At 40.5% G+C, this 13,765-nt stretch overlaps 1 protein-coding gene across 7 annotated transcripts in view; it reads right to left on the bottom strand.

Moving 5' to 3' along the window:
- The window catches only part of ARHGAP21 (Rho GTPase activating protein 21), a 136,370-nt gene extending 130,652 nt beyond the window's left edge, over window positions 1-5,718 (bottom strand). For 5 of the 7 annotated variants that reach the window (XM_045857686.1, XM_045857689.1, XM_045857693.1 and 2 more), the window contains exons 1-2: window positions 5,285-5,718; window positions 3,511-3,973 (exon numbers count right to left, since the gene is read on the bottom strand). In XM_045857686.1, coding sequence (XP_045713642.1) covers window positions 3,511-3,588 — 78 coding nt within the window. In that variant the 5' untranslated portion in view covers window positions 3,589-3,973; window positions 5,285-5,718. Of the gene's footprint in view, window positions 1-3,510; window positions 3,974-4,757; window positions 5,208-5,284 lie in introns of those variants that run through there. The other 2 variants (XM_045857687.1, XM_045857688.1) reach the window with 2 other exon arrangements.
- Window positions 5,719-13,765: the final 8,047 nt, after the last annotated feature.

Genomic DNA, 13,765 nt, shown 5'->3' with positions numbered 1-13,765 from the left:
TTTATTGAGTTTGAAATGCCTGTGAGCTATCCAAAACAAAACAAAACAAAACAAGTACACAACAATTGGGTATATAGGTCTAGAAACAAACCATAAAATCTGAAATAGAGTTGTAAATTTGGAATCACTGGCATAGAAATTAAAGCCATGGGAGAGTGTTAAATAAAACCCAGGAAATGAGAAAAGAGAACAGATTAACTGGGAGGGCCTGGCTCTGTTTAAAACCAACATGAAGAGGGCAGCAGAGGAAGAAGAACCCTAAAAGAAAGAAAAAAAAGAGTAAGGGGGTGAGGTATTGAGGGGGTAAGCAGGGAACAAGGGAATCTGGGATAAGAGCAAAGTGTATAGTGTGTATTCCAGAAAGAAAAACAAAAATATGGATTTTCATATGAATTCATGCATAGAAAGTGCCTTATTATTTACATTATTCCAAAATCAACCAACAAATGTTTTTCGCCAGCTATAATACATTCTAGTCACAGGATGATCTTAGCCCAGGTGAAAAAGCAAAGCATAAATTAATAAGCATTAGTAAATAAGTTTATTTTAATAACAGACAATAGAAGTGCTAAACACTTGACAACACTATGGACTACATATAAAAAGCAAAATGAATGTTATAAATGGGAAAAATGATGTGGTCTAAAAAACTGAAAGCCAAAGTTTTCAACTTTAACTAAAAAAAAAAAAAAAAAAAGAAAAAGCAAGTGAACCTCAAAGGACAAATACTATATGATATGAAAGGGTGAGAGAGTATCAGAGGACTCAGAGTCCACACAAAGTCACTATGAGCCAAGTCACTCAAGGCTAGGTGTCAGAATATTTTATAGATCAAACTGTATACACACGCCCCGCCAAAAACACTCACCTGACTCAGATTAAGCAAAACCAATTTTGAAAAATACATCTTTCACTGTGCAAAGTATATAATTTTGTGTTAACATCATGTGTCATCCTCACTTTATAATGCCAATCTAGATGTATTCTACTGGACTGTCACAGTTCTTTATTACATAAGAAGATTGCTATCTGTTTTTTAACCTTCCAGTATATTCTCGGGGAGGAGTGCCTACATTTATTCACATATGAACAGAATTAGATTCTGATTCTTAAAATGAACAAGAAACTTTTGATCATTTTTCAACAAAGCAACAAATCTTATTCATAAAAGGTGGAGTTAGCTAATTAGATAAGCCATGAAACAGCGAATCCTATTAACTCACTATATAGATTTCTTCTGTTCTACAAAGTTAAGTTTTTTGGCTGATTAACATTAATACATATGTTCACCTCTTGGTTAAGTAAAAACACAAATTTATTATTCAAATACACATTTAGAACCTAGCTATTGTTTTTTTTCAAAGTTTTTAAATAATGAGAGTACTACTCTAAAATGTAATACTTCTGATAAAATTAAGCACCAAAATTAAACATGGTGTTCAAAGACTTTAGTATTTATCAACCCAAAGTTGATACTCAAAGCATTCAGGAGCAACTCATCTACCTATTCATTAAAAGACCAATAATACCTTAGTTTAATACAAACTCAGGTATGTATATAGTCTTTAAATGAGCAAAATACAGACAATACAGTGTTTTCTTGGTTCCCAGACTAAAAATAATACGGCCATGCCAGCAGCAAGGGCCAAGTGAAAACAAATTTCACAGCCCTTCAAAAATACATAACTGTCATTGTTAATAAAAGCCAAGTTTGCAACTGGAAACACTGCCTTGTAAGCCAAGAACAAGACGTGTCTATTATAAATTCTCAGTTTCAGGACACCCTTTAAGTGGCCAAAAAAAAAAAAAAAAAAAAAAAATCAAGTAACACTGTTCTTGCAAATATAATGCAAATGAATGCTAATTAAAGTATTCAGAAGACAATGACAAATAAGGCTTTAAGACCACAGTACATATTATTATGTAACTATAATACACATTAAGCAATCACCAAGTTGTAGGTAGGTCTTCCAAAAGGAGTGATTATGGTTTACCATGATCAGAGGTTGTGGTGTTATACTTAATCATGTTTTTTACCTGCAAGCAGGTGTTTACAGGTGTCAAGGAGTAAAACACTGATTCTACTTGTAAACCTATAGTTCTGTTTAATAAATTATACTGTACCTACCTATTTTCTGCTTAAACTTTCTAATCTAATATGAAGTAAACTGCATGATGCAATATTCTCTGCATGCCTTACAAAAATTTAACTTGATTCATTTTTATTAAAATGTCAAAACTCACACACTTAGAATTAGACCTTGTTTCAACAACCACAAAGTTACACAAAATGAATGTGATTGAAAGCTCATTTGGAAATACTGCTGCTATCTAAAGTAACCTTCAACCTTTGAGTAAAAATACAAGCATCTTGCCTGGCTGGTGTAGCTCAGTGGATTGAGCGCGGGCTTCAAACCAAAGGGTCACCAGTTCGATTCCCAGTCAGGGCACATGCCTAGGTTGCAGGCCAGGTCCCCGGTGGGGGCCACGTGAGAGGCAACCACAGATTGATGTTTCTCTCTCTCTTTCTCCCTCCCTTCCCCTCTCTCTAAAAATAAATAAAAATAAAATCTTAAAAAAATAAATAAAGTTTATAAGAATAACAATACTCAATATATTTAGAAAGTAGATTACTGAAACTATTGATAACAAACTAAACACAATATAGTCATTACAGAAAAAAAAAATCCAAACATAAGGGAAAAAGATAATGAGAGGCAACAGGGCATATGGGTATCATAAATCAATGGGATCTTCTATGATTTCTATCCTGTCTGCTTAAACAATTTCAGGAAGCCTGGCATAAAATCTGGGCCCTTCCAAAGATGCTGGTCTGAAGGCAATGCAAGCCACCTGACACCCCAGAGCAGCTCACAGGTTTTCTGATCAGTGAAGGGAAGGGCCAAATAAAGAACAGTAAAGGGAGGAGATTTTTCAGGTAGGTGGAATTACAACTCTTTAAAGTCGTTTTCCAAGGCTGTGCCTAAACTGGCCAAGAGGAAACACTTATTTTTCTACCCAAAACAGAGATCCACACCAACAGCAGCCAGGATACCCATTGGTATCAAAGAGAGATGAAGGTTCAGGTGCAAAAAACACACCAACTGCCACCATCTCAGAGAATAAACCTTGGATACACACATACATAATTCACAAAGCCACCCCCTAACCAGCCCCACTCCAAAAATACTGGAGGATGGGGATCCATGGAAAACAGACTTTTGGCATTCCCAGACAACTGACATGGGAGAATTCCCCACTCAGAGGTGACTAAGATGGTGACATTTCAAAGTGAGGAAAACATTCCTGCAAAGGAATCACTGGCAGTTCTTGGAAATAAAAATGAATGAGGCTTCCACCTTGCTAGTGGTCAGGCAGGGGTGCTCCCACCAATCAGCTCAAAGTCCCCAAAGCCTCTTCTTTCGTCCAGTGACAAGTACCCTGCTCCCAGAGAGGACACCCTCATGAAAACAGGCCACTGGGGGCCTGGAATGCTGCCTCTGCACTTACCTCACAGGCGGGGGGCCCGTGGGCCTTGAGTGTGTCACCATCTCCCTCAGGCAGACCAGTCCGACGTGTGGCCATCATTTCATTTCAAATCACAAAGAAGGGACCAACCCTTTGGAGCCCACATTGGGGGAGGAATGCCACCACACAGCAAAAAAAAAAAAAAGAAAAAAAAAGCGGGGGGAAGGAATAATTCCACACTAGGCTCCGAGGAGGGACAGGGCTGGTGCAACAACGTGCCAGGGAAGGAATGTTTTTATGGAGCCCCTGAAGGATGTCCTGATGATTTCTTCGGACTTCAACTGACTGCACCGTCTCCGTCCATTTCTAGAGACTTCAAAAACAAAGACAGGCTTCTTGGCGGCTAGTGAAGCCAAATGCAGAAAACAGTCCCGTTCCTCCCGAGTCCAACTGGAATCTGAGCAGGTCGTGAAGGCACGAGCGTCAGTTCCCAACGAGATCGCTCCTGGAACGGGGAAAAGTTAAAGGGCGTGAACTTTCTCCAGACGCTGACCTTAGCCTTGCCCACAGGTCTACCCCAAGTGCCTATTTCCAACACCTGGAAAGATAATTCGATCCATGCTGATGAACCTCACAAATGAAAGCTGAAATAAGCTTCCCGTATTAAAAATAAAATAAAATAGAATAAAGAGAAAAATGTGTAAGTCGGGAGAAAGAAGAAATATCATAATTGCATGGTGGTTGCGACAAAGACGCCTGGCTGTTGAGCAGCCTTCAACAAAAACCATTCCCTTTTCAAGTGCATTTAATTAATGTATTTTCTGTGCAGAAGTGAAGGAGTAAAAGGTTCTTCCGCATCACCCAGATAGGTACACTTAAAGGAAGTTTTCTTTCCCCAAGACTAAAATGGGATAATACTTTACAAAAACCCTCCTCGCTCCCCTCCCACCCACTCCAAAACAAAAACAAAAAACCAGCCTCGGACGCAGCCAGCGCCCGCAGGGTGCCTCGAGGCGCCCGCAGCCAGCCCCCGCGCCCGGCCGGGAGTCCCCGAGGAGGCGGCTGTTTTCCTTGGCCCGCGGCAAAGCTGGGTGGGGACGACGCGGGGCCGGGCGGGACTCCGGCGCAGCTCACTCTCCCGGGCATGATTCCGTAGCTACCTAAACGAAGCTGCAACTCAAGCAACTTTTATGTAGTTGCTGCTCCCCAAACTACCACTCGACATTATCTTTCCCTTTCCCTGTGGCCACCTAGGGGGAAAAAATCGGAAAAAGAAAACCACCACCCACCTACCACGATTTCCTCCGCCCCTTCCAGAGGCGGGTCGGTGATCTCGATCTGAGGCAAAGGGCGGCCCAAATATGTACTTTGAAAAAGGTGTGGGGAAGCCGGTGGGGAAAAGACAAAAAGCTAGGGGCTCAGCCTTCCCGCCCGCTGGGCTCGGCGGCGAACAGGAGCGGGGACGCGGGCCGGGCGCCGGGCCCCGCCGGGACGCGCTAGGCCGCAGGCTCGGTTAATATTCATGAGCAACCGGGAGGCGCCCCTCCTCCACGGCCATCGGCCGGACCCCGGCACCCGCCGCCGGCCTTTGTGCCCTTCCCTCCTCCCTCCGGCTCTCCCTCGCTCCGCACACGCGGGTGCGGCCCCTCCGCCCCCACCGGGCGCCTGCCGTGGGCTTCCCTCCGGCCACGCGCCAGGGCCGGCCGGGCGGGTTGGTCCGAGGTGGCGCGAAGGGAAGGAACCCGCGGCGAGCAGGACTCTTCGCCCGCAAGTTCTGCACCCTCTCGGCTAAGGCGGAAAACCAACAGAAACGCACCGGAGGAAGCGGGCTAGTGGATCCTCAAGGGACTACCAGGCTCCAGGACAGCGCGCCCAGCAAGCCTAGCGCGAGCTGGTCCCAGCCGGACGACGACCTGGCGCTGCCCGCCGCTGCGCTCCGAGGCCGCCGCCCCCGGCCGGCCGCTCCCAAACACCGCCGCGACCTGTCCCGGCCGGCCCCGGGCTCTCGGCCGCCGCGGGAGGGCGTGGGGCGGGGCGGCGGCCGCCGGACTCTCCCCTCGCCTCGCGGGGCCGGGCCGGGGCCGCGCTGGAGCGCCCGCGATCGCCAAGTGACAGAAGTGCCTTGCTCCGAGGCCGCGCCAAGCTGTTTCCCGGGGGCGGATTTCTCGCTTCTTCCTCCCTGGATCCACCTCCTCCCACTCCACCTCCTTCCCCTCCCCTCCCCAGGGGAGGCTCTGGGACTGAATATTTTCTGTCTTGAATAATACGGTCCCGGGAACCAACGCTGGAGAAGGAGGATTAGCCTGGGGGGCGAGGGGGGGAGTTGCTCGCCAACCCCTTCCCAATGTATCTCGAGACCTACAAGTCCTCACTGCCCAACCCCCGGTACTACCCTACGTCCGGACACAAACAAAACCTTCCCCGCCTTCTCTGATCTCCCGAACGCTGAGCGGGAGCGGCCAGGAACAGATCTTTCTACTGGGAAGAGACTCCGTGCTCAGCGTCAGAGCCGGAGAGTGGGTGCAGGTATATAGCTAGATGTGCAGAAGTGAGGTATCACAGGTCCCAGACTGAGGGGGACATGTCTTGGTGATTTTTTGCCACTTTTTCGCAGCGGGAGGGGAAAGAGGCTGCCAGACGCTGAGGGGCTTTAAGATAAGGGAGTGTCTTTTCAAACCCAAAGGCAAAATAGCTTCTGGAAACAGGGGAAGAGGGTAGCAGCGAAGCGTTATTCATTCAATTTTTTCCCCCTTTTCAAATCTCCAGAGCAGCAGAACGAATTCAGCGCTGCAGGCGGAACGGAGGAAAGGTGGCTGCGCTGTTCCACACTACAAGTCACAGTGTCTCCGGGCTCTAAGCACCACTGCGACCCGTCCGCAATCCAATTCCCGGGCCTCGCCACCGACCCCTGGCGGCTTGCCCCGCCCCGCCGGGCCTCAGAATATCTCCCGCTGCAAACAGCCCAATCGGGAGACGCGTCGGGACAGCAGGAGCCAGTCAGGAGCTGCTGACTCAGGCTTCCCTCCACCCTTTGTCCCGCCCCCCAAAAGGAAAAGCCACCGCCCCTCTATCTCCCCTTCCCACCCTGCCTCCGAAGGGGCATCTTTGCAGCTCCCATCATCAACCCGCGCGGAAGAGGCAGCGTTTGTCACCTCGTTGCTTTCATCCTCGCCCTTTCCCATGCACACCCCTCCTCCGTTTCCCATTCCTCCTGCTGATGCTGTTGAGGGTCATTTTAATCCGCACTCAGGCGGGGGTACTGCCATCTATTGTGTCTGATCCGCCGCCACCACCACCATCCTGAGGGAGAAAAGAGGAACAAAACCAAAAAGCTATGGAGTCTGTTTACGTTTTCTTCTCACCAGACTATCCCGAGAGGATTTAGAGACACCTTCCCACTCCACTCCCATCCTTTCCACCCCTCACCCTGCCCGCTGCCTCAGGTCCTGTTTCTTGATGATGGGCGGGGGGCGGGGAGGAACAAACAAACAAAAACTAAAAACACCCCGGAACCTGAATACCTGTTCCTTAGTTTTTAGTCCTTCCCGAGAGTGGAATGTGCCAAATATTTAGAATATACAACTAAACCCTCAGCCTCAACTAGAGGAAACTCTTTGACTAGATCATTTTTATATGATCGAACATGCATGTTCTTGACAACCCCTGATGAAACTAAGTCAGCCAATAACAAAGACAAAAAATAGAATAAACTAGAGGGAATGACAGTCAGTTGGTAATTTACTGAACAGCCCACTGGGTTATAGCAGTATCCAGTTCTAGATACTGTCGAGTAAATCAACAAGAAATGAAGAGATATGCAGGTTTCAAGTAGCAGACCTCTAGTGGGCTTACTGAATATGCCTGAACTTATAGAACATGTCTAGAAGGGAAAACAATTTTAAGCACAAAACAGCTTCTTACAAATGCCAATGAGCATGTGTAGCATAAACTAAATAACCTAACAGTCAAGGACATTTAGGGTTAAGATTTTTATAAGTGTTGATTTTAAAAAGGGTTTTCAGCTTGGTAAAGGAGAGTAAATATAAATTTCATGACATGAAAAGGAGGTAAAACACATTTTAGGAATTGTGAAAAATTAGCATAACATAGACATTTCTACAAAAGGTAGGTGATATAGATTTCAGTCTAGCTCATTATTTTCCATATGACTTAGGGCAAATTATAATATGTATATATACTAGAGCTACCAAATAATAATAGTAACTACCACCCATATAGCACTGTCTTTGAGCTAGGTATTCCTTGAAAAGCTTATACACAACTCAGTGAGATAGGTGTGCAGAGCCAGGATTCAAGCTCAGGGAGTCTGTTTCAGAGTTCATGGTTTCTTCACAGCTGTACTACCTCTAACATGGTTTTTAATAACAACAGTTAATACTTAGTTTAATATATGCTAATTATTGTGTTTTGTGAATACTAATTTAATCCTACTCCTGGGATCAGTGTGACTATGATGTTACAGTATTTGGGAATGTTTTTAAGAACCATTATTATAAGTTACTAGCATGTGTAATTTCCCTGAGTTAGGATAGGTATTGTTAAGACAAAAGGTCTCAAGATTGGGGTTCTTCATACTAAATGTTAAAATGTAGCACAATATTTTGCAGAGGCAGCTGAAACCAGATGAGCTTGACCCAACTCAACAAGATAAGTTTAGCCAACTGCAAAGAAGAAATCAACATGTAATTAACCATATAGTATATTAAACAATGACTAAGCCTCCCTTTGGGGAGACAGAGCTTTAGATATGAATTCCCAGTCTCCTTTACTTGCTGCAAGTAAATAAAACTACCTAACAACCACCTCTTGTTCTTGAATAGAACACCCAAGTGAGGAACCCTTTGAGCTCAGTAATAGTATGATTACGATGTTCTAAAATTTGGGAATGCTTTTAAAAACCTTTAGAATAATTTGCTATCCTACGAATCTTATATATATTAAGGGATCTGAATAGAGAAAGACAAAAGCACAGTATTAAGATTTCAGAAACCTGGGTCCTAGCTCTCTACTAGGACCTCAGAGTATGTCTTCCTTGCTGGCCTCCTGAGAGCACCAAATGAGATAATACAGGTAAAGGAGCTTTAGAAAGGTAAAAAGCATTATTTTGATGAAAATATTATTTTGAAGCAGGAATTTGTCTTGTTCCCCAACAGGAATGCTACTCTTTATAACATCTTATTGATATTTATTAGGAACATATAAACCCAGTTAAAAATTAGGTCTATTCCTTTTTGAAGGTATGAGTAATAATAATGTTTTGATAACTGTGAGTTCTCATTTAGATGAATTCTGAATTGACTAAAGTGGACACCCTCTAGGCTTCTGGGAAGTGGCATCCATCAGCCAGTCACTCTCCAGTCCGAAGGCTAATGGTGTACTAGGTCAGGGCACAAATCCTTAGAGTCGTCTTGAGCTGCCCATCTTGGGCATTTCACTCATTAACACCTCCACCAAAGGGAGGGCAAGGGAAAGGAAAAAGAGCCAAACTTACACATCATGTGGCTACTTGACTGCTCCAGCGAGAAACTTGGTGAAACAATAGGTTTGGAGATGATTACAACTAAAAAGAGATTTGAAATTAACTGTGGGTTTAACAATTAATATCTTGATAGTTTTCTTTATCCCAAATATCATGGATAAGCTAGAGCTAACAGTGATTCTTGCTTTGTTTACTTTGGAATTCTACTGATTTTTCTCTTTTGAGCATAGTTAATATATATGTGGCCTTCCAATCATCTTACAACTTAGAGTTCCCCTTGAAAGAGCCTCAAAAGTTACTGCAGCTATATTGATAACAACTGTAAGAAAACCTTATACACTCTAATTCTTGCAATATAGGCAAGAAATTTTTAAAGTCGGGAATTATACCCTCAAAATGTAAGTTTTAACTTTGTCGTGACTCAATAATATTGTTTTGGTGAATCCTTATCAAGGAAAAATGTCAAAGCCAGAAATAGAACCAAAATGTCCTAGACCCTGGTCTAATGTCATTCTGTGATAATCTATGGATGATTTCTACTCTGAATATAGAAGCTGGCAATTCTAAGAGGTATAAGTGTTTGCCAGAGAATTCTACAAATGAAATGTGTAACATGGGATGAAGCATTTGCAAAACTATGTGTCTGAGGCAGTTAGACCAATGGCCTTCAGAGGAGTGAGCATTTTTTGGTTTTAGTAAAATAGTGTAAACTTTATTTATTATTTATATAATACCAAAAAAACATTATCTACTAATACTTCTTTGGGAAGAAAGGCTTTCTTGTTTAACTGAGTAGCTACAGAAAACTCACCTCTTTAGTAAAGCATTTAACTACTGTAATCAAGAGAAGGGATTGATTTTCCACAATAGAAAATTTCTAAAATTTTTCTTCCTTCATCATCTTTTTAATTAATTATGTAAATGATTTACTAATTTAGTGCTCTGCATTTGCTAGATTTACAACTTATTATTTCTGTCCATATAATTACTATCTATCTTTAATTATTCATTTCTAATCTAGAGATAGTGACACTACTTAATTCAATATATACAGTCCCCAGCAAAGTGCCACACACAACAGATATTCTTAAATACTTTCTCTGCCCTCAGCTCATTGTGGTCTTTTCCTTCTCTGGACTAGAATTCTGCTTTGGTGCTTCTTTTTGGGGTTGGTTTTTTTTTTTTTTTTGCTATTAATTAGTTACAGGATCATAAACAATCATTTTATTTTTAATAGAATATTATGTATTTTCCTATCTAGAATATAAACTTCTCTAGGACAGATTCCTAAGGCTTTTACTTCTTTTCAGGCCCCCATAATAACCATCATAGCTTTTCCATGTAGAAATAACTATAAAATTATGCAAGAAACTAATGATGTGTCACTATGATTGGTAAATATTTATACTCAAGAAATTCCTGGCTGATCAACAACTCTCCAGGTTGCAGGAAGATATGCACACATATCTGTGTGCACATTCCCGAAGTGGACCGTATCAATTTTAAGAGGTGTCCACAAAGAGAACACGTGGTATGGGTGTCACCTTCCAAAAATGCCACCTTTTATCTCTTTACCTAACTTCACCTCTAGTGGCTGAGATGTTTTATAGCAACAGTACCATGCCAAAAATTAATATTACTTGCATTTGGAAAGTAATTACAGAAGTTCAGCCCATGGTTTATCCATAATTATGTATTAAACATTTTCTTCTGAAATAAAATTATTTTTAGCACGAACACCTCCATAATTAAAATTGAGTGGTATGGTAGTCACTTTTCATCTGCATCATTAAGAGTTTGTTTCTACAATTTAAGAAAAGATAAGAATAAAAATGTTTTACAATTTTTTATCCTAAGAATCATGACTTTTGTTTATAAGCATGCCAATTTTCCTTAAAAATATAAAATGTTTCCACCCACCCTATTACATACAACTTGGAACATCCTGTGAAAACACTGTATAATCTGGATGGAAACCCGTATTACAACTGGAGAACTGAAATGCGTTTTTATCATCTTGGAATAGAATGCTAAATTCCAATCATTCTAACTAGGAACAATGTTAGCAATTGATTTTTGATATTATAGGCCTAATCAGAGCAACCAAATATTTTTAATCATAATGAAGAAAATATACTAGCTTTCTCTTTTATCTTTATAGTACAGAAGTAGAAGAGATGTCTAATGACCTCTCAGTTCTCTGAGTTATGGAAGCTCTGGGTACACGTTAATACTCTCTAGCATTGTAGATTCCGTTCCTCTCTTCCTATAATTGCTTGTATTCTCTACTAATCCCAAGTCAACTCATCAAGGGTTCTTTCTTCAGATAGGAAAGGACTGCAGAAAAATATGTGGCAATTCACATCTGGGCTTAAGTAGGATAGTTGTAAACTTGCATAACATTTTCCTCAAATACCTTTTCAATTATAGTTTAATTTTTAAAAATTACAACATAAAAAAGTAAAAATAGACATTGAAACAATGAAATGGCCTAATTTCATACCACAATTTATGAACCCATTCTCTTGCTCTCTTCCAGCCTCCTGTTGTGGCTCCTCATTGGCTAGCTTCAACAGGAGGCCCAAGGCACTCAAAGATGACATATTCACTCTGTTTTTCTATTAATAGGGAATCAGGATCACAAATGAACAGGAAGAAAACTTTAAGTATTTTAAATATTTAAGTATTTTAATATAAAATATTAAAATATTTATCATTGTAATATTTATTATAATATATAATATAAATATTATAATTATTGTTACAAATATTTACTATTCAAATATTTTAAATATTTAAATGTTTTAATATAAAATATTTTAAATAATTATTTTAAGTAATTTAATATTTTAAATTGGGGGGGAGGGAGATGAAATAAGAGCATGTTCTAAAGAGAAAGAAAGAAAGTATTATAGAAGAAACTAACCCCAGTAAACAGAAGAATAGAGAGAAAAGTGAAATGACAAAAGAATGAATAAGATATAAAAGTAGTTGGAAGAGTTAAGGAAAGATATTGAGAGGGGAAAAATCACACCATTGCAGAAATAATAAACAAATTAGAAATAAGAAAGAATGAGAAAAAATAACTGGCAGAAAATAGAAAATAACTAGTAGGATGGATGACAGGCTTTTTAAAAGCGCATCAAATACAAATAAAAATGACAAAGTAATTAGACAAGAGATGAAATATAAGGAGGACAAATAGAAATCAAATTTACAGAAACTGATGTTTCTAACAAAGAGTTTAGAACTGATGAAACTAAAAATAATTCAAAGATATAAGGTGGAAGACTACTAAATGTCTCCTCTACATCCATTCTTTCCTCTTCCATAAGGATAGCATTTTTAGCTGGAACATGGTTAACAAGTTGGACTTCATTTTTCAGTCTACCTTCTAACTAGGTGTGGCCATATGACTAAATTCTAGACAATAAAATGTGGGCAGAAATGAGGGTTTGCCCCTCTGGAGGATTACCTTTAAAAGAATTAAAACTTGTACTTTCCTAGTCCTTTTCCTCTCCCTGCTTCCCAGTGGGTGGACATAAGCATTGCTACATTTTAACAAAGAAAAATATAGAATGTCCAGTTCAATTTGGATTTCCCATAAACAAAATTTTAGTGTATTTCAATTATTGCATGAGACACATTTATACTAAAAGAGTATTCATTATTTATCTGAAATTCCAATTGAACTGGATGTCCTATACTTTGCCTGGGAACCCTTCTGGAAATAGTGAGAAGTGGAGCATCCACCTATGACTCAGAGATGGAAGCTGTACAAGATGTCAAACACACTATAGCAGGCCTGAATTGCCTACTTCTGGCTTGTCTCCTGAAAAAAACATAACTTTCTATATTGCCACTTCTATATACAGTGTGGGACAAAGTAGGTTTACAGTTACTCATATGGAAAAAGACATGCAGATTATGATTATTACAATAGTTTTATTAACCCTGTGTTTCCTGTAATCACAAATGTAAACCTACTTTTGTCCACCTTGTATTAGAATCATGGTATTTTCAAGATCATTTTGTACAGGAGCTCAGCCTTTGTCTTAACTGACATGTGTAAACTTTTTACAATTCCAAAGATTAAAAGGACTAACCATGTTTCAGGAAGTCATTAAAAGAGAATAATTACTTAGGGGAAGTTATTAAACTTTGGGTATAAAGAATGGAATTCTACAAACAAATCAAAGTGAATCACCTAAAGCAGGGCTTGGCAAACTGTGGCACACAGACTGAATCCAGTCCGCTGCCTATTTTTGTAAACAAAGTTTTATGGGAAGGTAGTCACCCTCAATTGTTTACATGTCTATGGCTGCCTTGGCACTGTAATAGCAGAGATAAGTGATTGCAACAGAGACCATGTGGCCTGCAAAGCCTAAAATGTTTTCTATCTGGACCTTTGCAGGAAAAGGTTGCTGACTTCCAACCCAAAGGAGAAATGTTACTGGCCTCAGAACTCTACTCAGTGTTAATTGATGTGAGAAGAAACTTGAAGGAAAAAAGAAAGTGACTTAAAGATCACACACAATCATGTAGTGAACCACATTTAAAAGCAGCAGAAAGACACTCAGTTATGTAAAGATTTGGGAAATATATCACCTTTCATCAAAATAATTATATATGATGATGTAATTGACTAAAGGATGAGTCAAGTTAAATATAAAAGGCTGCAAGTGAAACCAAAACAACAATTATTATTATGGTAATATAAAATGTATGTGTTATAAATCTTGAAAGAAAAGTACTACTATGAAATGTAATAGTACTATAATATACCAGAACAAAAAC

The sequence above is a fragment of the Phyllostomus hastatus genome, unplaced genomic scaffold, assembly GCF_019186645.2.
Source record: "Phyllostomus hastatus isolate PE091 unplaced genomic scaffold, TTU_PhHast_1.1 phas_scaffold_1674, whole genome shotgun sequence".
NCBI lineage: Eukaryota > Metazoa > Chordata > Mammalia > Chiroptera > Phyllostomidae > Phyllostomus > Phyllostomus hastatus.
This window is presented reverse-complemented; position numbering and strand designations above follow the sequence as displayed.